The sequence below is a fragment of the Apteryx mantelli genome, chromosome 8 (genome assembly GCF_036417845.1).
Source record: "Apteryx mantelli isolate bAptMan1 chromosome 8, bAptMan1.hap1, whole genome shotgun sequence".
Classification (NCBI taxonomy): Eukaryota; Metazoa; Chordata; class Aves; order Apterygiformes; family Apterygidae; genus Apteryx; species Apteryx mantelli.
The window spans coordinates 42359621-42382179 of record NC_089985.1 but is presented as its reverse complement, the minus strand read 5'-3'; the positions used below and the strand labels follow the sequence as shown (position 1 = coordinate 42382179).

Below are 22559 nucleotides of genomic sequence, written 5' to 3'. Positions count from 1 at the left end.
AGCCTCACACAAACAGAAATAGAGGAGCAGCTGGGTAGTGTCTGTTTTGCAAGGAAAAGGCAAGTGATGGTGGAAAAGACCTGCTGATAGGAGCAAGTGAGTCAAGACACATACTACGTGATCTTGATGTACCTTGCCAACTTTGTTTTGTATCCTGCGTAAGTTAAAGATAATTTTTTCATTCAAGTTCCAATGTAGATCATGCGTGGTGACTGTGATTTTTTTTATTGCAAATAGATTCATCAATAAGTCAATATTTAAAATGTCCCCTGAATTCCATAACAGAAAGCAGGCATTTTAATCTTCAGTAATAACAATCCCTGGAAAAATGTATGTTACTAAAGTGCCACCTACTGTATTGACAAAAACATCATATAACAGCAGGAATGAATCTTTCCAAGCAGTCTGGGCAGCAACTGTATTCTCTTGCTTTTTCCAAGCTCTTATTTTTATTTACTCCGTTCTAAAGATCTGTGCTGGCAAAGTGACCAAAGAAAATTTGTTTCCATCTATAACAGTGCTGTACAAGACTATGACATCTCTTTTGAGCTTGGATTGATTATTCAGTACCATGAAGTTATGTCACTTTGAGAAAAATGTTTGTTAGCAGATTACACTGCCTGTCTGAAGAATCACTTCTTCAAATAGGCTGTGCACAAAAAAAAAAAAACCAAAAGAATCTAAGTATTTTGGCCTGTTTCATTTTCATAAATACAGGAGCTGATGCGAACAATCCAGAGTGCAGTGCAGCCAGGGAACTGCTCCAGCCGCGCAGCCTGCAGTGCAGGGCCTCTTGCTATTTTACTAGCAGTTATGACCAGTAAGCTGGGTAGCAGCTGCCCAACCACCGTTTCCTTTTTATCTGGTACTTTCCCATTGTTCTTTAAATTTTGGAGTGCAGAAAAGCAAGAGGAGTTTTCACAAACCTACTTTGAAATTCCAGCACAGACCTTCACCTGGGACCTTCTCTGGCTAGAGAAAAATGCAGGATTAGTCCTTTCTGATTATTATGGCAGTTTCATAACTGGGAATTTGTACAGAGTCTGCTGTGGCAGACAAACCCAGATGTCCCATTCAGAACACATTTTTCCAGTACATTCATACTATTTTATATTTTTATGAATAAATTGCAATAATACTGTCATCTTGCCTCATGGATTGGGGAGTTGAAGGTGATACAAAACAGCCCCATAACCAGATTCCACATGATTTTTCCATAAGACGTAGTTACAGCATGTGAGGGAAAGGGAATAAAAACAGCAAGGGAAGTAAAATTTGCTATAAATAACCATACTGTGTGCATTTAATAAGGTAATTCTGGTCAACCTGGGGGTAGCAGATCTTGCCAGATCATTACTGCTCCAGAAAGAAAAATGAAAGGGAACAGAGGAGGTTTGAAAGAGAAGGATGGATATAAACAAGAAAGGAAAGGCTGGAGGAATCCGAAGGCACATGGCACATGGTTATACCCTCTGTTGAGCCTGCACAGCCTTCAATTAGAAAAGAACATCCTATCTTGTCACTGCCACCCACAGAGCTCTGCGATTCCCTCTGGGAACATTTGTGTTTGTGTGTTCTCATTCTGCCGCTGCTGGCTGCTACTTTGCCTGCCCCAGCTGATTCAAGCAGCGGAAGAGAGGGATATAAAATCAGCAAGTGACCAAACGTTGCTCCAGACGTCCAAAACAACTGTCTTCACTCACAATCCCTACGTTTTCGAGATCCAAAAGGAGATTTGGTTTCAGGGGATTCTTTTTTCTTTCTTTTTGTTTCTTCACTTTCCCCTCCGCACAGGTTCAGGTACATCAGGACCTGGAGTTCGTGGCCTGGAGGACCCTGTGGGGTCCCGTCTCCTCCCGTGTGGGAGCGCAGTGGTCCGTCCCCAGCCGCCGCTGATGGGCACCTGTCTCACCTGCCCTGGAGAGCGCCAGGGGAAGGCTGCTCTCCCAAATACCTGCCAGGTATCTGTATAGTTAGAATTTGTTTCCCAAAATTTAAACAAAACCTCTCCGTTTCAGTTCAATCCTGTTGTTTCCTAGCTCAGAGGAATCGGTAATGAAGGCATCTCTCTCTTCCTCTTTGCAGCAGTATTTCATGTAGTTGAAGATGGAGATCATGTCTCTCCTCAGATCTTCTCTTCCCAATTCCTTTGTTTTTCCCTTGTAGGTCACACTTTCTAATTATTTTTGCTTTCTCCTGGATGTTCGGTCAGCACTCTGCTTGAAATCCGGTGCCCAAAGCTGGGCAGGGTGGGTTACCCGCAGCCTCGCAGGCGCTGCGCCAAGGAGCTTTGCGGGCAGCACGCGCCATGCAGGCACGTCCCTGCATGGGGTAGGCACGCTCGCCCGTGTGCACGGGGGCAGCTTGTCGACCAAGGCCTCGGTCGCTCGCTTTCCTTTTGCTCCCGCACAGCAGCGGCCAGGGAGCTGGGGCTGGGCAGCGTTTGTCGTGCCTGCGTGGTCGGCGCGGAGCTGTGCTCACCCGCCGCTGGCAGGTTTCGTTCCGTCCTGCCCGGTGCAGGCACCACGTCGCGCCGAGTGTCTCTTCTGCAGCACTGTGTGTTGCCGGCTGATGCCGCTTTGTCTTTTGCAGACGCCCACCCTCGTCCCGCTCCCCATGCGGCAGCACCGCCGCTGCCTGCGACACCTCCGCGCTCCTGGCCGGGCTGCAGCGCGCTGCTTCCTGCAGGGCTGAAGGCGGAGGCTGAAGCAGCCGCAGAGGTGAGCACTCACGCGTGCGGACCGCGATCGTGGCGCATGGGCACGCGCGGCTGCAGGGCTCCCGCCAGCGCTCAGCTGCTGCAGGAACAGGCGCAAACCCGGTGTCCGTCTGTGGCACGCTGCATCATCGAGGGTGGCGCTCACTGCTGGAACAAACCCACCACCCAAGCTAGCATGACTTATTTTAAAATAATGGACTTAGTTGAACATTTATAGTCACGTGCTACCTTATTCGTATTTAAAACGCCCTACGCACTCTGAGGGGAAATTCTGTTAGTGCCATCACGCGGGAACCCACATCTCAGCCATCACGTTCATCCGTCTGCAGTAGCTGAACGAGGCTGTATTTAATTTCTTTCTCCGTATGCATCACTAATTAATGATTTGGGGTTTTTTTTTTTGCTAAACAACCTGAACAGTTCTGTCCCGGGTCTTTAACGGAGCCGCAGTAGTGGTGGACACGTCAGGGGAAGCTCATTTCGCCTGGAACATAAATCGTCATAAACGAGCGCGCTCGACTAACGATTTTCGCATTTCCGCACTACCCGACTAAGGATTTTCACGTTTTCGGGGTGGACAGAGCGCTTCCCCCCCTCCTGCTGGTTGCAGCGCTGCACTAGGCCGAGCGGCTCGCACCAAGTTCCCCTTCACCCCTTCAGCGCGGTTTTACCGCCCCCCGCAGCGGCAGCGGCCCGCGCACGCGCACGCCGCCCCGCCGGCCCCGCCCCCCCGCCCCAGGCGGAGCGCAGTGCGCAGGCGCCGCCGCCCCCCCCCCCGGCGCCTCCCCGGGCCCTCCCGGCCGCTGGGGGCGCGCTTCCCCCCCCCCCGCGCCCGCTGCCCGCGGCCGCGCTGAGGTGGCCGAGCCGCTGCCTGAGCCGGATCCGGCCCCGCCCGCGCGGCGGCGGCGCGGCGTTCGCTGCGGCAGCGGGGCGCAGGCGCGGCGGGCAGCCCCGGCCGGACAAGGCCCCCGGTCCTCCGCCGCCGCGCTCGCTTCGCCTCGGCTCGGGGCGGCCCAAGATGTCGACGAAGAATTTCCGCGTGAGCGACGGGGACTGGATTTGCCCGGACAAGAAGTGAGGAGGCGCCCGACGGGGCGGGGCGGGACGGGACGGGACGGGGCGCCCGGGGAGCGGCGCGGGGCGGGACCGGGACCGGCCGCCGTCCTGTGAGCCCGGCCCGAACCGGCCGAGCTCTCCTACGTGACTGACTGCGCGGCTCCTGGCCCGGATCGCGCCGTGTCCTGCCCCTGCGCGGCCCGAGAAACTTCGCGTTTTGATCTGGGACAAAATTGGCTTCAGAGACAAAAGTGGTTTTCCTTAAATCTTGTGTGTCTGTGCATTTCCCGAAAGTTAGTTACTAGTTTCTGTATTCTTTTTTCTTTGCTAAACAAGCGAACTCTTCTTCACTGGAGCGTATTTTTATTTTCAGGTGTGGAAATGTCAATTTTGCCAGAAGAACCAGTTGTAACAGATGTGGTAGAGGTGACTATGTTAAATTACACTTCTTCCTCCCCTTCTCCAATTCTGTTTTCTTGAAGAGTATTAAATTTAAGGAGAATCCTTGAAAACTGTTTTTTTTTCTTTTTCAGAAAAAACAACTGAAGCCAAAATGATGAAAGCTGGAGGCACTGAAATAGGAAAGACGCTTGCTGAAAAGAGTCGTGGCCTCTTCAGTGCTAATGACTGGCAGTGTAAAACGTATGCTCTTCTTAAAAAAGTACAATGTTCTCTTGGACTCGCACAGCTCATCTGCAAGCAGATATTTAATATTGTCAGCATAAATTTATTTGTGCTAACTAGAAAAGAGCAACCAAAGTCTCTAGTTATGCCATTAGTAACGTGCTTTTTCGTAAGAATATGATTAACTTTTATGTGGTGGACAAGTTAGTTAATGTGAGTGGAAAGAAATAGAAAGTAAAGACTGGAGAGATAAAAGTTTCTGTCTGATAAGCCAAGGCACTTCTCAATTTGGAAAAAATGTATACATGGGAGTAACACCTTCACTGCAGTAATCTTATGGTTATGATTATTTTTACCATTCTTTAAATATTTATTGAGCAAAGCTTACCATGTAGCTAAATTCTCTAACGTTTATCTAAGTCATCAATCGTGAGTATTAAGTTCTAAATTAGAAAAAGGCTATATTTTAATTAAACATTTTAATTTTTTGAGAGGAGCTTTCAATTTTTCTGGAGCAATTTTAAGGATTTCAGTTCTTGTTTATCAACTAAGCTCTCTGAACAGTGAAACTTGGCTTTTTTTTTTCTCTCTGACTTGCCATTGCTGCAACCAAACAAAATGTTAACACAATAAAATGAGGTGGCAAAAGTAAGCAAAAACCTTGCACTTACCATTGCAGCAGATTGTAAGGACATTCGTGAGACCTTGATCTGTACATCCGTTTGGCAGACTCGAGGTAACCGAACACGCAGTGAGCTTCCCCTCTAAAAGAGAGGCAGCACAACACATCCTGTGTGCGTGAGGCTGGTAGCAGGGATAGCCACAGCTGCCCGTTCCTGCCGCGGCTCAGCTTTGTGCCGCGTGATGGCTTTCTGCTAGCGGTGTTCTGCAGTGTGAGACAAACGGTCTTCCCGGACAGCGCCGTGGTACCACTGACCCGGAAGGAACCCACTTGGTGGCACGCGGCAGGGTTTGCTGCGTGTTCAAGCTGATAGCTGAACTGTGTTTTACAGGCCGCTTCCTTGCCTGTTTGGTGCTGGGCAGCATCCTGAAGATCAATTTTGTGGATAGAAAAAGTGTGAGTGGTATTTTAGGACACTGTGAGGTAGAAATGCAGTAACAGAGCGGTGTAACTGGGTGTGCATCAGCAGATGACAGCAACTGCTCAAAAGCATCATTCCCATATTAGCTTGTTCATTAATTCCTCTGAACTGTGAATGCCATTAGTGAAGAGTAATCAGGAATTTGCATTGTTTCATCTTTCAGTAAATGTTATAGCAAGGTTCCTCTATCTTACACAGTAGCTTCATGAGCACTGCTGCTGAAACATGGGTTTTTCTTCGGGTCACGGGAGGGAAAGTAAGTTTCGGCCTGAATCAGGTCCACAGTCCAATTCGTCAGACATTTGTAGCAGTCTGGAGGTCAGGGTTTGATGAGAATGGGGAAAAAACAACAGGGAAGAGACAGAATTAATGAGAAGAGATGGCAGCTACCTCCAAGTGATTTTTTTTTTTTTTTTTTTTTTTTTGCACTCCCCTTTTTCTAAAACAGCGGCAGTTCACTGGACTCCACTTTTCAGATCTAGCTTTTTTATTCGCTGTGGCAATGGTATTGCTTTCCCCCTCTTTTTTCCCTTCTCTCTCTCTCTCACATTCTGGAATGGAGATCTGGTAACAGTAGAGGTTCCCCTTATCCCTTATGGATAAGTTTGTTGCTGGTGACTGCTTTGCCTTCATGGAGTTCATAGCTATTTCAGAATCTGTTTTTGTTAAATATCTCTTCAAGTTTTTACCTCAGGTAAAATATAGCTTCAGTTGTACGTTAACACATGTTGTACAGTCTTCCATTCGTGTGTTTATTTTACTTCTTTCTCCTTGATTTTTCTAGTGTGGTCCCACTCCTGTCATCTTTGTGCTTGCAGAATGCGCGCAGACTCTTCTGCAGTTCTCTGGGTCTAAGCAACTGTTTGCCTTAGAGTTAATTGTTTTGCATTAGTGACTGCAAATCACTGCTAGAAGTTGGCAAATATATTTTTATGATTATTCTGAAGTGTTGCCTCAACACTCAAACTTTTTAATTTGAAACAAAATGCTTTTTATTTATGCTTTTTTCCTTTTTCCCTCTGAAGATGTGGTAATGTGAACTGGGCCAGAAGATCAGAATGTAATATGTGTAATACTCCTAAGTATGCTAAACTGGAGGAAAGGACAGGTAAGATATGTATGATTTTAAAATACTCAATTACTGTAAGAAACTTTTTTTATAAATCACAATATAATTTAATTAAGGAATCTGTTTTCATAGTAGGGCTAGCAAAGCTGAATAATCTTTCATATGTAAATAAACTTGTAAGTTCTTAGACACAATTACTTTACTAGTATATAAAGCATCTAAGTGGTTTCATTTGGAGGGTCAATTTGGAACATTCAGCTTAAACCACTTCTGTGCTTGATTTTGTGACTAAAAAGGTTGAAGGAGTAATGCAGTTTTAGGGGTTTTTTTGAATTCCAAGGCCTGTGAGATATATATATAGATATATAGATATATATAATGCCCATCTACAGAGGAGTCAACAATCAGAAGAACAGTGTTAGAAGGCTGTATAGATCAGACTGTGTTTCTTAATGAGGCTTATGGTTTGGTCATACTTTGATGCATTTGAAATTCCTTCTGCATTAACAGTGAAGCCCAGCAATAACTACAACGGAGGATGTACTTAAAATGGGGTCATAACTCTGTTATTCTGTTACCACTGTAAATGGGATTAGTCAGTGAATTTAATGCTTAGAGCATGTGCACTAATGCATAGAAAAGAGAATCATGGAGAAGAGCACAGAACTTCTTCCTCAAAAGAAAAAAAAGATTATTTCTTAATTTCTTTCAAGTTCTGGTGTCCTTCAGAGTAAATTTGTGGTCATGTTTGGGATGCGCAGCATGTCGCACACACTTGTCACGAGTTACAAAGTTAGCTGAAATCAGAGTGAGCAGGTTGGAGTTCTCCACGTGCGTTATGAACAGGAATAGAGTGAGAGCCTGAGTTTCCCTGAATGCACACTGCGTTTCTGTTCTGAGGTTTTTTTTTTTCCCCTCTGTGTTCCTGCCTGGTAGAAGAGAGCAGCTTCCAGTGTTCAGGGCTATGGAGAGCCATAATTTTGTGATTTTTGCTTTTTTCATAGTTTTACATAAAAAGACCTCTTATTAAAAGCTTACCTGTTTGTGCTAAGTGTCTACTCCAGCAGTCACCCTACTTTGTGCCATGGTATTTATCTGTACTGGTTTTATGTCAAAACATCAATTATGACTTCGGACAAGGAACAGGTGGCAAGAACATTAATTAAAAATTGACTTTTGGAAATGGTCCCGTCACTATAGAAGAAGGACTGTTTAATTTGTGTGTGTATTTTCATTTATATATGTATATATACATATCTACATACATACATATGCATACACAAATTGATATGGCCCCTGAATGGATGCCTTTTGTAGATAGTTTTGGAACATATTGGTGAGAGAGAGGTGGTGTTACTTCATTTTTGTTGCTAGCCACCAAATAGAATACATTTTAAATTAAATTTCAAGATTTTACTTTTGAGTTCTGTGTGACTTAAACTGTGAAATCAAAAACAGTTTTAAGCAAAAACATATTCCAGGTGACATGCCTTCCCTTTCCGTCTTTTTTCTCCTTTGAGTTCATCATGCAAATCATAATTAACCAATAGGGGAAACTAATGTTGTTGGCTTTTTTTCTTTTTTTTTCCAGTCTAGACCGTATTTTTTTTTAAGTTTTAATTATCTAAATGGGGAGGAGAGAGAGAGATGTCCCAAGAAGCAAGTTTCCGCTCCTTGCTTCTTAAGGCAAACCTTGGCACGAGTGCAATTTAATGCAGCTACAGGAGGTTTTTTACTCCTGTTGCTCCCTGGGGATCTCTGTTCCGCTTCATACCACAGAGGAATAATCGCGATACGGGAGCGGCGGGCAGGCCCCGAAGCGGCGCGGCAGGCGCGTGGCACCTGGCTGTGCCAGGGACGCTTTGGCGGCGGCAGCTGGCAGAGCAGTAGCAAGCGCTGCCCTCGCCTCGCTTTTCCTTTACCGCTGTCCTGGGCGTTTGCTGCTGGCCACCGTCAGAGACGGGACGGTGGGCGCGGAGGACGGTAGCCTCGGTCCTGCCCCGCGGAGACGTTCCCGGGGGGGTTCATCTGCCCCAAGGGGGTTGTCGGCATTGCGGTCCCGGCACTGCAGTCCCAGCACTGCTCTTCTGTGAACCTGGCTGCTCAGCAGGGCTATAATCTGACCCCCCCCCCCCCCCGCCCCCTTTGAATTCCGCTGTGGTCTGTGTCGTTTATGCAATTTAATCCATTTTCTCAATTAGGTTCCTGAGGAACTATTTTTAATAAACATGTGTGGGAACAACTCACACTCCTCTTGAGATCATATTACATTTTTATGGCATGTGTATTTATAAATCCACTGAAGGCTTCCAGAAACTCTGTGAAAGTTTATTCTAAAGTTTGTGGTTAATGTAGCTGAATTCGGTGCAGCCCAAGAGATTGTCTTATTTTACCGCTTTTTAAAGGATATGGAGGAGGATTTAATGAACGAGAGAATGTTGAATATATAGAACGTGAAGAATCCGATGGGGAGTATGATGAGGTAAGATTAGGTGCACGTATTACTTCGGAGAGACTCGTATTGTGTGATTGGTGTTTAGGGTACATACGTTTGCGTTTGGTTTCCTGATGGGGAAAAGTATCTTGTGATGCATCTCTCTGTCGAATGCTCAAGCGCAAACCAGTTTTGAACTGAAAGCGAAGGCAGCTGTGTCTTTGGGGGGGTAAAAGCCAAGCAGCAGATCAAATTAGACTGCTGCGAGTTGTGTTCATTAAACTGCTTGAGGAATTGGCTTCAGGGCATTGCATGTTGTTTTCAGCTAGATATTCAACATTGTTTTATAAAGAGATATCACAGAGACACAAATGTAAAATGCAGTTTTGTTACATTTAGATTTCCATTAGTCTTGTGTGTAGGTACTAGATCTAAATAAGTATCTGTTAAAAAGTCTCTTGTTGCTAATTGATGTTTCATGTTACTTCTCTTTCTCTGAGTAATAATTTATTTAAAATTGATTTTACTGTATATTTTCTCAAAGAAATCTTATCAAAAAGTACAGTTGGAAATGAGTTTTGATAAATCATATTCTAATGGAATAATATTTCTCAGTTTGGTCGCAAAAAGAAAAAGTATAGAGGGAAGCCGGTTGGTCCTGCATCTATCCTGAAAGAAGTAGAAGATAAAGAATCTGAAGGGGAAGATGAGGAGGATGAGGATGAAGATCTTTCCAAATATAAATTGGATGAGGTACTGTGTTTTGTTTTGGTTTTGCTAGCAACTATTTTTTAGTGGTTACTGTAGTGTAGTTTAGTAGTAGTAGCCAAAGTTTGGCCTGTATTTCCTGCTGCCTTCACAGCAATGTGGAGGAATAGCTATGAGGTTAATGGTACCTGCAGCTTCTGGAAAGTGTGTGCACCTGAACTCCGTACCGTAAAAAATTAAAAGCTTACGTGGGATCAGAATGCAGCCTTTTGACATCATTAACTGGGACCTTTCTGTCTGGTTAGCATATAAATGGGAGTGTTCTTGAATTTTATTCATAGTCTTTTGAAAATCACAACTTCATTTTTAGTTATAAAACTGAAAATTTCAGAGATTTTGTTCATCTTTCTTGAAGTACATGGTATCTGCATTTTGCAGGATGAGGATGAAGATGATGCTGACCTTTCAAAATATAATCTTGATGCTAGTGAAGAAGAGGACACTAATAAGAAAAAGAAATCCAATAGGCGCAGTCGTTCTAAGTCTCGGTCTTCCCACTCACGATCTTCATCGCGCTCATCCTCCCATTCAAGCTCAAGGTCTAGGTCCAGGTAAACGGGTACAGGTCAAGGGTAACGCCAGGCAAAATGTCAGTATCTAACTTCTTTATTTACTTTTTTTTTTCTTGATTGCCTTACAGTTTTAGTTAATAATGTTAACAATTTTTTGTACAGAATTTACACAGATAGATAATGTTCTGTCCTGGCCTTCTGTGGATCCTCAATAGGGAGGCTGCATATATCTTGCTGCTTGTTTTAGTAAATTAAGTTGATGTTCCAATTGAATCCTTGAAAGAAGTTTTAAAAAAATAAAAACTTGTTTTCAGATTTGTTTCTAGACTTGTTGGCCGTGTGTCATTCAATGGATGCACTTTTTGAGTAATATTGAATAGAGTTGTTGAATGGAGAAGCAGAAGAGTGGGAACTGTCAGAGTGGAAGTGGCAGAAGAGGGCAGTGATGCAGTCTGGATGGATTCAGTGAAAGGACTAAATGGAAATAAAGACAAGGAACTTGAACTTAATTTGATGGGAAGAGGCAAGACTTTAAGCACAGTGGCAATGCTGCCAAAATCACGGGAAAGGTTTATAGTGGTCATGGAGCCACAGAAAAAATCTGACGGGTAGATTTAAGAGATCAGAAATTACTTAAATTCAGAAATATATAAACAATTCAATATACGTCTTATAATCACATTCAGTAAAGCAAGCTGCAGCTTTCTAGCTGCCTCACAGCTAATATAAGGGTGATATTAATTAATAGGTTTAACACCTCAAAAGTTCAAGTTTCTTCTCATCTTCCCAGCTGTGTAACGGCACCTCTCTGCTCCAGCCGCTCTCATCACTGCCCAGGTTCCTTCATGCTAACCGGCCATCAGCCACTTTTTCTGTTTTGTCTGTTTTTCTCCCCACTGCTATCACACTTTTCAGCTGCCTCCTCTGTAAGAAATGATGTTCTTGAAAATAGCTGTTGTCCACCTCCCGGCTCCTTCGGGTGCCTTCTCGAAAGTAGCATTTGCCATATGGTTACAAGGAGCACTTTGGATATTAGCGACGAGGCTGACCGACTGTCGGCGATTTTTGTGAAGTGAGATGTGGAAGAAGAGAGTGTCTCCTCTTGGGGGAAGCGGCTGTGTTGTCCCGTGTGCGGACACTATGCAGCCAGTATGGGCTGTTTTTGAGTGCAGTTCTTAGATTTAGGGGTGGGAAGTTCAAAGATGATACAAAAACTTCATCCGACCATAACCTTGTTCATTAATTCACAAATCTTAACATTGAAGCAAAAAGTACTTTGATTTATCTGAAATTTATTATGGATCTTTGAACTTTTTGTTATGCTTCTAGTAACATAATTCATTGGCAGTATCAGTTGCCTTTTATGACACATTTATGAGATACTTATATGCTCTTTAAAAAGGTTTAAATATATTTTCTAGTTAGAAAGCATGTGTTCATACTGCTTTTGTTTTGCGGAGTAAAATGAAAAAGACGTGGTAACAATATATAATGGGAGATTGAGTGCATGTATAAAATATTTTGCCTGAAAAGATTATTAGAATTTGATTGCAATGTCTACTTTTTACAATTGTTACTGAAAGTCAGTACCATTTTTATATATTTCTTATGATTTGTGCCTTAAAGAAACACTATCAACCTGAAAATTTTGAAAATGCTTCTGTGTCTACTTACAGAATCACAGAGTACAAGTAGTGTTAGACTTGTCCATGTTTTAGCCAAGAATTAACTTCCTTCTTTTTATAACTCCTTAATTTTTAATGCAGAGGAAAATCATTACAAAAACTTGAAACTGTTTACAAGATGTTTGTGAGAACTGACTTGGAGAAAATTTGAGCTAATCCCAATACTCCTAATTATTTTGCTTTTCAGAGAAGTTGATGGTTTCAGATTAAGGCACAAATTAAAAGCTGTTTATTTCATGAAATAGTAAAAGGTTATGCGGTTGTTTGATTCATTTTGCCAAATAACTGCAACCTCTTTAATTTTTCTGCATTGTTTTAGGAAACGTAATAAAAAACAGCCTCTATACATTTTTGAATGCACCTTCTTACTATGTTTCTGTTTTCAAGTGTGATGTGGTGAAATTAGAGGGATGGGGGAAGTGGTCATTCGTTTAGTGAATCTAGGCCCAAATGTCTTTACGCCTAGGAAACTGTTGGCTTTATTGCTAACACTAGTAGTTATTTTGCTAAACACAACAAAAAGAACACCAATAGCATGTTTCAGAAATTAACAATAATGAAGACTACTGTTTCAAACTCTTATTAGGGAAAATTCTGTATTTAGTTTTAGAGCAACCTCTGTGTATCCCAGAGCTGTTCAGATATTGGAAAAAACCTTCCCTGTTGTTTCAGGTCCCATTCAAGAAGTTCTTCCAGTTCCAGATCAAGATCTCGCTCCAGCTCCAGAGAACATTCTAGATCTCGTGGGTCGAAATCAAGGTGAATGAGGTAGCATTCTCTCTTGCAGAGAGGAAAAAAGGGCAGAAGAACCAACCGCTTGTTTATTTCATCGTAAAATTATGCTGGTCAAAAAAACATTAACTCATTTTTATCTTGGAAGTCAGAATTCCCGGGGTCTCTGCACAAGATTGTTACCACTACTAATGTATTTCTTGAGAATGCGAGGTTTGGTTTGAAGAGTTTAAGTCTGATCTAAAGCTAGACGAGTGGACTCCACAGATCTTCACTTTGAAGGAAGAAGAATCTGAATGCATGTTTACTTGCTTCAGTAATTTTTGCTCTGTTTTTACTGTTTCCACTTTGGCTATTTGATGTGGAAGAACATCAGAGAATATGCTATACTTCTGGTTTTGTTGTGTTTAGTGATAACATATTTAACTTCCACTAGGTAGAGCTGCAATTATCTTTATAAATGTGGGGAAAACGTATGAAAGTGTTGGACAGTTAATCATGTGAGATGCTCACAGGAGTTTGAGTTAGCTGATATCTCTGTATAGCAATTACTGAACTGTGCAGGAAGGACTAAGAGAGTCGTGTAAGTTGCTTGAGGTGTCCTTACGCAGGCGTCCTGGTGGCAGAACTTTTCTTTTGCAATGGAATGAAGATCCCATCCCTTTCCCATGCATGTAGAGAACCTTAAACTGTAAAATAAGGAAAAGAAATTTAAGTTGGGAAAGAAAACCAACCAGAAATGGTGCCACCGCTCTTTGGCGGCAAAAGCATTCTGTGGATGATGATTGCGGATCAGTGCGAGAGGAGAGTCCGTGCTTTCTGGAAGAGAAAATGGTGCTCGAGCCCCTCTAGGTTCTGAAATGACTCATCAGCTCTCCTGGGTTATTTGCTGGTGCCACACTGCACCCACCGAGGGGCCTCAGTGTATTAGCTCCTTTGAAATAGGAGAGTGCTTTGCTACTTACAATGAGACCTCTGAAAATATTTTACCAAAAACTTGCGTTTTTGAAAATGTTTTACCAGCTTACTGAAAAAAAACCTGCTAGGTGCTTTTACATAATTTTGGAATTAGAGTTTAGGACCTTCTAGCTCTATTACCTTATTAAAAGCTCCAAAAGCTGTTTTTTTCCCTCAGATAACAAAAGTGATTTTTGAGTGCTGTAAGTGAAACTGGTTCATCTGTTGCAAGTGCCAAAGTGACTGTATTACAAAAGTGGGGGTTTTTTTGGTTTTTGGTTTTTTTTAATATTATGGTTTTGGAAGGTCTTACCCAAATTTACTTTGACATTTGTAAATATACCTTCTGAGGGCTTTTCCGGTTCTAGGTAAGATGAATAAAGTTCAATGTGAAATATCCTTTAATACAAAGTGAAACACTGTTAAATTAGTATTACATCTGTCATTCTCAAACCTTTTTGCTTTGGGAATTGGATTACTGAGGAAGATCATAGGTTATGTCCTGTCTCAGTCTCCCATAGCTTGTTATCAAAATGCCTAATTCTGGAGAATGCTGGAAAGGGGTTTCCAAACCATTGCTGGTCTGTATGTTGGGAAATACTATTTAGCAAAATTTATTAAGAGAACTACCATGCCAGTAGAAGTCTTTATTGGCAGTTAACTAAGCAGTAAGTATTAAAATATCCACAAGCTTCTTTCAAAAGAATATTGATGTAAATAGAGTAGCAGGTGTTCATGAAAATGTCTCTTTGTTCTTTATTTGTTCTTTCTATATTATACCAGAATTAAATCTGATTTATTTCTTAATCAATAAAGATCCAGCTCCAGGTCCTACAGGGGGTCTTCAACCCCAAGAAAAAGATCTTACTCAAGCTCTCGTTCATCATCTTCCCCTGAGAGAAGCAGGAAGCGAAGTCGTTCTAGATCTTCTTCATCTGGTGATCGCAAAAAAAGACGATCGAGATCACGGTCACCCGAAAGGTTTGGGTTTATGTAGAATAAGAATGGGTGTATTTAAATGTGTGATTTTTATTTTTTTTTTCTGAAGGACTGAGATTCACTGGGAAAAGTAATTGAGTCTGATCAGTTATTCTGATATGAGACTTAGTTCTCTCACTTCCCCTATTCTATTACTTCCTTTTAAAACCTCTGTAATCACTTTTTTTTTTTTAATGAAACTTCCTCCTGTTAGGAGCATGTTCCATAGAAAGACCTGGTCACCACTCTTTCAGCGTGTGAAAGTGTTAACATGTATATCATTGATTTATTGTCATAAGCAATATTGCATTTAGAAATTGTATTCTACTCTCAGTATTAAATTTACTGTACAATTTTAGTATTAAATTCACATTCATGAACTTAGTGGTTTAAAATTATTTTTATATTCTTAAAAGGCCCCTATTAAATATACTTGGCTTCCAGCTATTATAGGATACAGACTACTCAAGGTGGATGCTAAAATTAACTTCAACTTATTTCTTTGCATGCTTTCTCCATTTATATCTTGCAGACGCCGCAGATCGTCATCTGGATCTTCCCATTCTGGTTCCCGTACAAGTTCTAAAAAGAAATAATGTATTAAAGTTCACATTTAAAAACACACAAAAAAATCCAGTCAGTGCATGAGACATATTTTTAAGAAGTTGGTGTCTTACTTGGTCAGAAGTGCTGAATCTGCTAGTAGAGGTGCATGTCTGTCCTTGCTTTCTGGAAAATTGCAGCTTTGTTCATTCACAAAACAAAAAGTGAGGTAGCATTTTAAGCCATAAACTCCCCAGAGGAGGTGTGAAGTTTTATTGTTTGAGTAAGGGGGTTTTTTATTATTTTTAAAGACTCAGTTACTCCATTCCTGGCTCTCTTACATGGGTTGGATTTGTTGCTCTAATACAACTCTGCTCTTCATGTGGCAGTTACAAAAGTGTATGAGGATATGGGAGGAACCCATAAACTGTCTGCATCCAACTCCTGAGCTTCTTTAATGTACCTCTTATGGGACCACGAAAGATTAGTGTAGCTGTAGGGCTAATATAACCCATAGGATTACAGTAGTAAGTTTTGAAGCTTCATTTTTTTTTCTATGTTGAAGTAAAAATATAGCTGAATGCTCCCTTTTTTCTTTTTAGCCAGGTTTAGTGCAGAATAGCTGTTAAATATCCAGTCCATGATATGATTCTGTAGAGAGTGGTTTAGACTTTGCTCCTTCAGCGTGAGGACTTTGGAGTCGCTGGGCGCTAGCCCCTCCGTGGCTCAGATCTCATGGCTGCCAGTGCCTCTCGCTCTGTTTGTCACAGTCAGCCAAGCGTACTTGCTGCAGGGGGGTACCGGGTACAGTATTTTCACATGCGTGGATCCTGGATTTTGTGATCCTTTCTTATAAAAGGATCATTTAGGAACTACTCTTGAGGTGGAGAAATATGGAACTAGCTTCTTGGAATCAAGTGAAGTTTCTGCAGGCCATCCGTAAAATTAATTTTAGGCTGACCAAAATTTTCAAGGTATCTGAATTTTCTTTATATTTAAAAATGAAAAATAATAAACTGTAGAAAGTTCTGACATCTTAAATGTGTTTTTCAATCATTCTTGTCCCTCAAACATATAATTTATGGCTTAAAATGCTTTATGGACTTTAATAGCAATATCACATTAAAACTTGGTCACTCTTGAGCTCCGTTTGGTTAAGACAGGTTTAAGTATCTTCAGTGCCATCACAAGGTAAGTATGTTAAGGAAAACTCTTCTTTTTAAGCCAACAAAGAGCAATATATCTGCAATTATTTCAATAGTAAAATTTCCAAACCCTTATTTGATAGCTGCTTTTGTAAAATGAACTGCACAAAACAAACGGAGCAAAATTACATCTGCCTTTTTCTTTTCTTTTCCTTTTTTTTTTTTTTTTTTGGTAAGAAACAAACTTCTTTGGACTGGTATATAAGCAAAGTGGTTTTGGTGAAGAAATATTTTGATAATCTTGCAGAAAAACACCCTGCAATTTCTTCTTTAGTGTTTTCTTTTATATCTAATTTCCTTGCTAAATATGTGTAGATTGCACAAGAACAGGTTAGTCTTGTAACTGTGCCTCTGACTTCTTTAAAGTCCACCTACTAAATTGTAAAAACCAGACCTAATAGATGCTATGTTGTTACCTTTTGTTTTTTCCTTGTGCTTTGTAATAGATTGTTGCTGTACTTAACAGATGAAAGTTTTTAAATTTAGCAAATGGTAGGCTACAGACAAAGGAAAATTATGGTTTCATTTGGCTTAGATGAAATGTAAGACAACATGAATCTGTAGATGAGTGTAAATAAAGCCTCTGAGTCAACTGTGCAGTGAGTGCTTTCTCTTAGAAGCATAAGCAAATCTTTCTTAATAACCTATACTAACAGTTAGATTTTTTTTGTCCTCTGTCACTGCAGTGCAAGACTGGCTGTATGTATCACAAATTTTCAAATTGTTTCAGTTCCTTAAGTATTGAAAATATTTGGGGATTTAAACAGCAGCATGTTTCAGATGAGCTTTTTTAAAATTCTGAAATATTTCCTTCTGTATATATTCCATATCTAACTTTCAGAAAGTTTTTAAAGGAAGCAGTATAAACCTTTTATTTTTTAATTACTAGATTTTTTTTAATTAAAAAGGCAGAGCAACTGTGATATATCCTTGCATGCCTGTTACGAACTACACAATACCTATTTTTAGTTACTGAATCAGCGAATAAATGAGTGCCAGATTGGAGCACAGTCCACCTCTGATAAGACACAAAGATAGATTAAGATTAGGCAGGATAAAGGTGGTGTTTGGGGCGTCGGGGGGAGCGGAGGGAAGCAGCACCCACCCCTACTAGCATAGGAAATTTTTTCAATTTCACTTTAGAAAATATTTCCCTTTAGGGAAAAATAAATTGCCTACAGAATTAAACAGGTATTTGTATGCAGCTACTTCAAAATCTGTGAAATCTATATGGCCCAGAAGGAAGAATTTTGATTAGGTTAAGTTTAGCTTATGTGCTTTTCAATGAAAATTTAAATACTTTCATGAATTGTAATGCTGTTTTGTGTAAACGTTCTTGTAGTAGTTGAAAACTAGCCTGAAAACAGACTAGCCTTTAATTTTATTAAATTTGGCAATAAAGAGTAAAATCCATTGCCGAAAAATAACTTTTCTGTTCTTTTAGTAATTCAACTTCAATATTTAATTATTAATAAAAAGCTTTGAAATGTACAAGTCAGTGTGTCTTAAAATAAGATTCCTTGATTTCTGCACCAGGTGACTAACGCTTGTGCACTTCTGTCTGCATAAGCAGCTACGATGAATCCCCTGAGATTAAGTAATTGCTGCGTTAGGTCTCGTTTCTCAATAACCCCCAAACTTAATTCTTTCTTACAATGAAGTACTGCAAATTAGTCACTATGCCTAGTAATTTGTAACATTTTCATCCTTGTTTAGTGTATTAAGCGTTTGATCCTTTGCCATGCCTTATTCTGGGTCTTTTAGCAGGTTGCAGCACAGGCTGGTTAGATCAGGCCGGCTTTGGGCGTCGGAGCATTCTCAATTCAACAGTGCTGTCATCAGTCCGCCCTTATGGAATAATAAATATAAATAACATTCAGCAGTGATAAATAACATTAACGTTGAGGATGCTTGCTTAAAACATTTTTTTTTCTAAGTTCAGTACACCTCTGTTAAATGTTGACAAAACAACTTTTAAAATACCAAGTACTGCATGATAACTTTTAAGTAGAGGTAGCAGTAGTGCGCTACACCTGATACGTTTCATCCAAGGATCCTTAAAGGCTTCTTAAAAGGAAATTTTGAAAGCTGAGAACTTAACCATCAAGTTCTGCTTTCGCAGAGTCATGCAGTAAGTGAATGGAGTTGTTGGGATTAGAAGTTTCATTCTCCTTAATCTTCTCGTTTTAACTGGTAATTGCAAGTTTGCGGTTGTCTTCCACCAAGAAACGCTTAAGGCTTAAGTCCCTTTCAAGTTTAATGAGCAACTAAGGCCCTAAAGTGAATATATATGGGACCAGATGCAAGTTTTAATTATGCCACGGATTTTTTTTTTGGCTGGTGTTACTTGCATTGCCCTCTCCACGAAATGTCAGTTTGATGCAGTTGTTGAGATACTGGCATCCTTTCAGCACTGAAATTCTCAGAAGAGTGATAACTTCCCTGGCGTACAACACGAAGTACGCGCACACCCAGCGGGCACGGGCTGCCCGCACGCACGCAGACGCTTTGCAAACGTACCTGATGCAGAAGCTGTATGTGAAGCTTTCTGTCCTGGCAAGGTAAGGAAGGAAGTGATAATCAAACCTAGACACCTGAATAATAAATACTAGCGTATCGATTCAGAAGTGTGCATGCCTAGCCTTGTTACCAGGTGGTGGGTGTCTTCACATTAGCAATTACACAATCTACAAATATTTTATAAGGCCATATTAACCTTACTGCTATTTGAAGAGGTATGTAAAACAAGGAATGTTGTTATCGTAGAGGCTGAGAGTTTCTCCCAGCCCCATTAATCAGAAATAATATCATCTAGTAATTTTTTTTTTTTTTTTAAGTATAAAACCTCACAGACAGTTGGACAAACTTTTCCAACATAGGGGTTGGGGCTGTGGGGGCCACAGGAGGGAGTAACTCTCCTCTTACAGTTCTATTTTAAGGGATTGTAGCAAAGGCATTTAACACTTTGTGTGTGGTTTGGAATTCTTCCAGCATTAACCATGACATGTTAGCTCTGGATTTTTTTTTTCCCCCTATCACAGTACTAGCCAAGCCTGTAACCGCTAATAGCATCTGAGATTGGAAAGGATGGATATATTCAGTCTGGCATAGCTGGGAAAAGACTAATCTCAGCTGGGGTTGGAGTTTCTATTGTATCCCTTTAGTGCTAATTAAAGTGGAGTAAAGTCCTGCACAACTTACTAACTTTACCTGTTCTCCCATTACCAAAATTAGTGGTATTTTTACTGGAAAAAAGAGGTTGCTTATATACACGTTTTAAAAGGGGGGGGGGGAAGCTCAGTAGAGTGCTTTCTATTTAGTTTGGAAAAGAAAATTGTGGTTTCTGGAACTAATAAAGTGATGCTTGCTCATACACTGGTTATGGACCCCATCCAGAAATAACACACAACTAAGCTACCAGGGAACGTTCCCACTGTAAACTGGGGCACAAATACGAAGCGTAGTATCAAATGGTGGCATGAAACCTTTCCCAGGCGCTGAAGGGGGGCACAGACAGTGCATACTGGCTTCGGAGAGGTACCAACTCAAAGACTCGGTGTCGGAATTAAAATGGGGTTGGGGGGGATGGAAGGGGAAGGGGATATTTTTCCTCACACTTTTCCAGACTTTCTACTTTAAGCAGTTTACATCTGGGTTTTATACTAAGAGTGCCATCCTTCTCCCATCTAACATAGATTATAGTCTGGATTCCTGTGCCTAAGGAGAGAGTGTTGGATGTGCCCTAGAAAGCACAGCATTAACAAAGAAGCCACAGCTCAATAATTTATTTAAAAAAGCCATACATTTTAACATAGTTCCGGTTAGAAATGTGGCTTTTGCCATTTCATGAATTAACCTGTGCCCATTTGATCATACAAAGTAAAACCAGAGCAGGTCAGTATTTTAAACCAGGGTTTGTTTTAACTCATTGCCCCTTTTAACCCATTGCTTCCAAAAAACCCCTGACTGCTCTTCATGAAAGATGAGTTAAATCCCTAGCTGTAGCTGATTCTGTAAAACGAGATTAGAAAATCCTCCTCATAAGCAAAGAAATAATTGTAACACGAAGCAAGGAGTTGTTACAAAAAACAGTGTCATTTCTCTTCTAACAGGGTCTAACAGAATTGCTTGAGTTCTCCCACTGGAGGTTAGGGAAATCGCAGCATCTCTAGCACGTGCTCTCACCGCCATGGATGTATCATCCATTTACTTCAGTTCTTCCAACTTTGTGCAGGCTCTTGTCCAGCTAGAGAGAAAAACAAAACAAAACAAATCAAACTTCTTAACATTGCCTGTCCATGCTTACAAGAGATGGAAATGGTTTCTTGGATTTTTATGTTCTGACTCCATCACTGTTAAAATTAAACTTGCCAGCACATCTCTAAGACCTTAGTGCAACAAAAAAATGATTACGGCATAATGTCGCCTCATGATTCAGGGTAGAATCATTTATAGTCTTTCAATTTGGCAGCAAGTTTATCATGATGGTAATATACTGACAGTTCCAGGATAGGTTAAAAGTAAGACCTGCAGAGTAATTTAGGAATGGGGTGGTGATGAGCATGATTAAAAGAATTTGGTATTGAGATACTCACAGGAGAGCCGACAGAAGAGCCTTGAGCAGAGGAGCCGAGCGCCTGATGCCGCTCAGGACACAGGCCACAGCCCTTCTTGTCCCCTAGCAAATTCCAAATCTTGGTCAGGAAGAAAGGGAAATAATTCCACCAGGTCACCAAAAAGCTCTCTGAAATGAATCAGGTTTGAGGCCAATGACAAAGAGAAGACCCTCCACACACAAAAATGCTCATGCTTGTGACTAATGTGCTATGGAAATGCCACCTACCCCCAGCAATGGCAATTCCCTAAATCCAGATTTGATATATCTTGCCATTTTAAGGGGAAGAAGCTGGCACTGCTGTCTGTACCTCGGAAAGTTTCTAGCGATCTTGCCAGGAGTGTGGCCTTTACCCGTGAACAAAGCAACAAAGCTGAGGCAGAAACGCTGACCGTATCCTGTGAAGAACATGCTTGAGGAAGCAAACAGTCAACTGTGCTGCAAGGCAAGAACTGCAGCAGGCCTAGAGTACCATCCAGTTTTGAATTATTCTGCAGGTGATGTTTGTGCTGGACTTGGTCTGCATATTACAGCAGAAAATGAGATTGCTGCGGGCTCTGGCTGCTCCCTGCTTGCCATCAGGATCCCCTGCAGCTGTGGCTAAGCATAATTAAAGCTGTGAGCTAGACCAGGAGCAAAGCCAGGGCCCACCAAGCTCCCAAGAACACGAGAACATAAAAATGGCATAAAGTCAAATGTGCTTCAATTACAGCTGATGGCAGCAGCTGTTTTGGCTAGTTAGGTATTTTGTCTACTAACTGTTTGAGGCTTTTTTTTTTTTTTTTTTTTGATTAATCAAGCCAAGACATTATGGCCTGAGAGCAGAGACATGCTGGAGCTGAACGTGAACAGAAATCTGTGCTAAGGATGGGGAGTCCTGGATGTCGCACAGCAGAGGAAAAGGAAAAGGAGAAAGAACGTCCCATTCTTTGCACCTCGGGCGCACAAGCGTGCGGGAGCGCCGACACTGGCCAGCTGTGCGCAGATGTCTTTCCCGGCTTTCCCATCCAAGCTTCAAACTAAAAACCCGGGTGGTTGCAAAGCGCCGGTTGCACGATCTCAATAAGAGTTAAACGGGTGGGGAAAGGAGCAGGGAAGGACGCCGGTAGCCAGGGCAAAGCTCTGAAGCGGCAGGGTCACGGCTAGCGAGCGGCGCGGGTCGGGGCGTGCGGGAACCGGCAGCGGGCGCCCAGGCGCCGCCGCGCAAGGAAGAAGTAGGAAAAGCGCAAGAAACGGGAGGCGCCTCCGGCTCGGGGCGCGAGGGGCCGCGAGCGGCGGGGCCGGGGCTGCTCGGCTCTGCTCTGCTCTGCTCCGCCCGCGGCGCGTCCCGGGCGGGGGGCGCAGGTGCCGGGGGCGGGGCGGCCCCGCGCTCCGCCCGCTCCCAGCCCCGGTGCCGGCGCCCGCCCCGGTCCCGCCCCGCCGCACGGCGCCCGGCCGCGCCGCACCGCGCCGATCCGATCCGCTCCGCACCGCGCAGTCATGGGACGGGGCGCGGAGCCCCGGCGCCGCCCCGGTCCCGGTCCCGGTCCCGGCCGCGGCCCCGGCGCCAACGCGGCAGC

The 22559-nt window shown here is 42.3% G+C and overlaps 1 protein-coding gene across 1 annotated transcript; it reads left to right on the top strand.

The window, feature by feature from the left end:
• Positions 1-3674: 3674 nt before the first annotated feature.
• Positions 3675-16982, top strand: ZRANB2 (zinc finger RANBP2-type containing 2). The gene is made up of 10 exons (XM_067301401.1): positions 3675-3793; positions 4149-4201; positions 4309-4417; positions 6528-6610; positions 8977-9053; positions 9621-9758; positions 10152-10324; positions 12643-12729; positions 14476-14640; positions 15170-16982. Exons 1-10 carry the CDS (start codon positions 3738-3740, stop codon positions 15231-15233), a joined length of 1005 nt encoding a protein of 334 aa, XP_067157502.1. The 5' UTR covers positions 3675-3737; the 3' UTR covers positions 15234-16982.
• The last annotated feature ends 5577 nt before the right edge of the window (positions 16983-22559 follow it).

What these genes read in the sequence shown, in the direction of transcription:
- ZRANB2 (XM_067301401.1), top strand. Translation starts at nt 3,738, where the DNA reads ATGTCGACGAAGAATTTCCGCGTGAGCGACGGGGACTGGATTTGCCCG. An exon ending in TGGATTTGCCCGGACAAGAA is followed by an intron (nt 3,794 to 4,148) that starts GTGAGGAGGCGC and finishes TTTTATTTTCAG; the next exon opens with GTGTGGAAATGTCAATTTTG. An exon ending in TAAACTGGAGGAAAGGACAG is followed by an intron (nt 6,611 to 8,976) that starts GTAAGATATGTA and finishes CGCTTTTTAAAG; the next exon opens with GATATGGAGGAGGATTTAAT.